At 38.7% G+C, this 1370-nt stretch overlaps 1 protein-coding gene across 1 annotated transcript in view; it reads left to right on the forward strand.

The window, feature by feature from the left end:
• Positions 1 to 1370, forward strand: part of STEAP2 (STEAP2 metalloreductase) — a 9695-nt gene that overhangs the window by 6155 nt on the left and 2170 nt on the right. Inside the window, exon 3 of the mRNA XM_004381506.3 lies at positions 721 to 885. Within this exon, the coding sequence (XP_004381563.1) occupies positions 721 to 885 (165 nt within the window). The remainder of the gene's footprint in view (positions 1 to 720; positions 886 to 1370) is intronic.

Below are 1370 nucleotides of genomic sequence, written 5' to 3' on the forward strand. Positions count from 1 at the left end.
AAGTCTGACTTACTATGTATATGCATTGTCAGTGTAAGGAAAGACATTTGGAAAAGTACTGCATACAAATGAGGCAGTTGGACCTTTGGGAAAGTATCTTAATGAGGCAATTCAGGTGGATAAAAAATTATTTGATTTCAGTAAAGGCTTAGTCCTCAGGGAACTCTCAGCTTCCTGGGGGAAAAGAGGCTAAGAAGAAAGAGCTAAACACATAAATATTCTGCATGTGAGGGAGGAAGACACACAGGTAGTTTAGAGATTCCCTGCCTGGATTCTAAGTTGAACTAAGGCCAAAATATATTCAAATTATTAAAAAAAAAAAAAAAATTTAAACCTACTTCTAAAATTAACTCAAAACTAAGCCAAACTTCCTATACTTCTTTTGTGTCACCCTGGAGCCCACCTCTTTGCATCTCATGGTCTTGGGACTCCAAAGTCTGTGTAACCCATGATGTTTTTCAAACAAGATGATGTGTTCACACCTGTCTTCTCGCATGTACTCACAGAAGGAGTCTTAATCATCTTTTTAACTCTCCCTCCCTTTTCCTTACACCTAAACAATATCATCCAATAATAGGATCTCCGTAACAGTTTGTTGAATTAATACAACTTAAATATGTCCGTATATGACTTGGTTCTTCTTATGCCAAGAGTGAACTCTGTACTGAATCAGTTAATATCCTACCAAATAAAGGAAATTCACACTTGCTTTCTTGTCAGGTTCATGCAAATATTGAAAACTCTTGGAATGAGGAAGAAGTTTGGAGAATTGAAATGTATATCTCCTTTGGAATAATGAGCCTTGGCTTACTTTCCCTGCTGGCAGTCACCTCTATCCCTTCAGTGAGCAATGCTTTAAACTGGAGGGAATTCAGTTTTATTCAGGTAGGTGGAGTTTTCTTTGTTTGGTGAGGGATTGGGTGGCATAGAACTTAGTTGTTAAGTACAGTTAAATTCTAAATATATTCCCAAATAAATGATGTTCCTTACTTAAAGGGGAAGGCTAAGGTCCCTGGGTGGAGCAAACAGTTTGTTCTCAGCTACTAACTGAAAGGTTGGTAGTTCAGATCCACTCAGTGACATCAAGGAAGAAAGACCTGGCAATCTGCTTTTATAAGATTAAAGCCATTGAAAACCCTACAGAGTGCAATTCTACTCTGAAACACGTGAGGTCACAGTGAGTCTGAATTGACTCAACAGCAAAGGGTTTATGTTTATGCAGCTAGCTTGGGAAACATATAACTGGAGTCCAGCTTAGGACTATTCTGGTTCAGTAAGTGAAAGACCAGGACGAGAATACTGGAGGGCTCTGATAACACTGCCCACTAAGATAAGGAGAACTCAAAACCAAAAAAACCAAACCCACTGCC

The sequence above is a fragment of the Trichechus manatus genome, unplaced genomic scaffold, assembly GCF_000243295.1.
Source record: "Trichechus manatus latirostris isolate Lorelei unplaced genomic scaffold, TriManLat1.0 scaffold00085, whole genome shotgun sequence".
NCBI classification, from domain to species: Eukaryota; Metazoa; Chordata; class Mammalia; order Sirenia; family Trichechidae; genus Trichechus; species Trichechus manatus.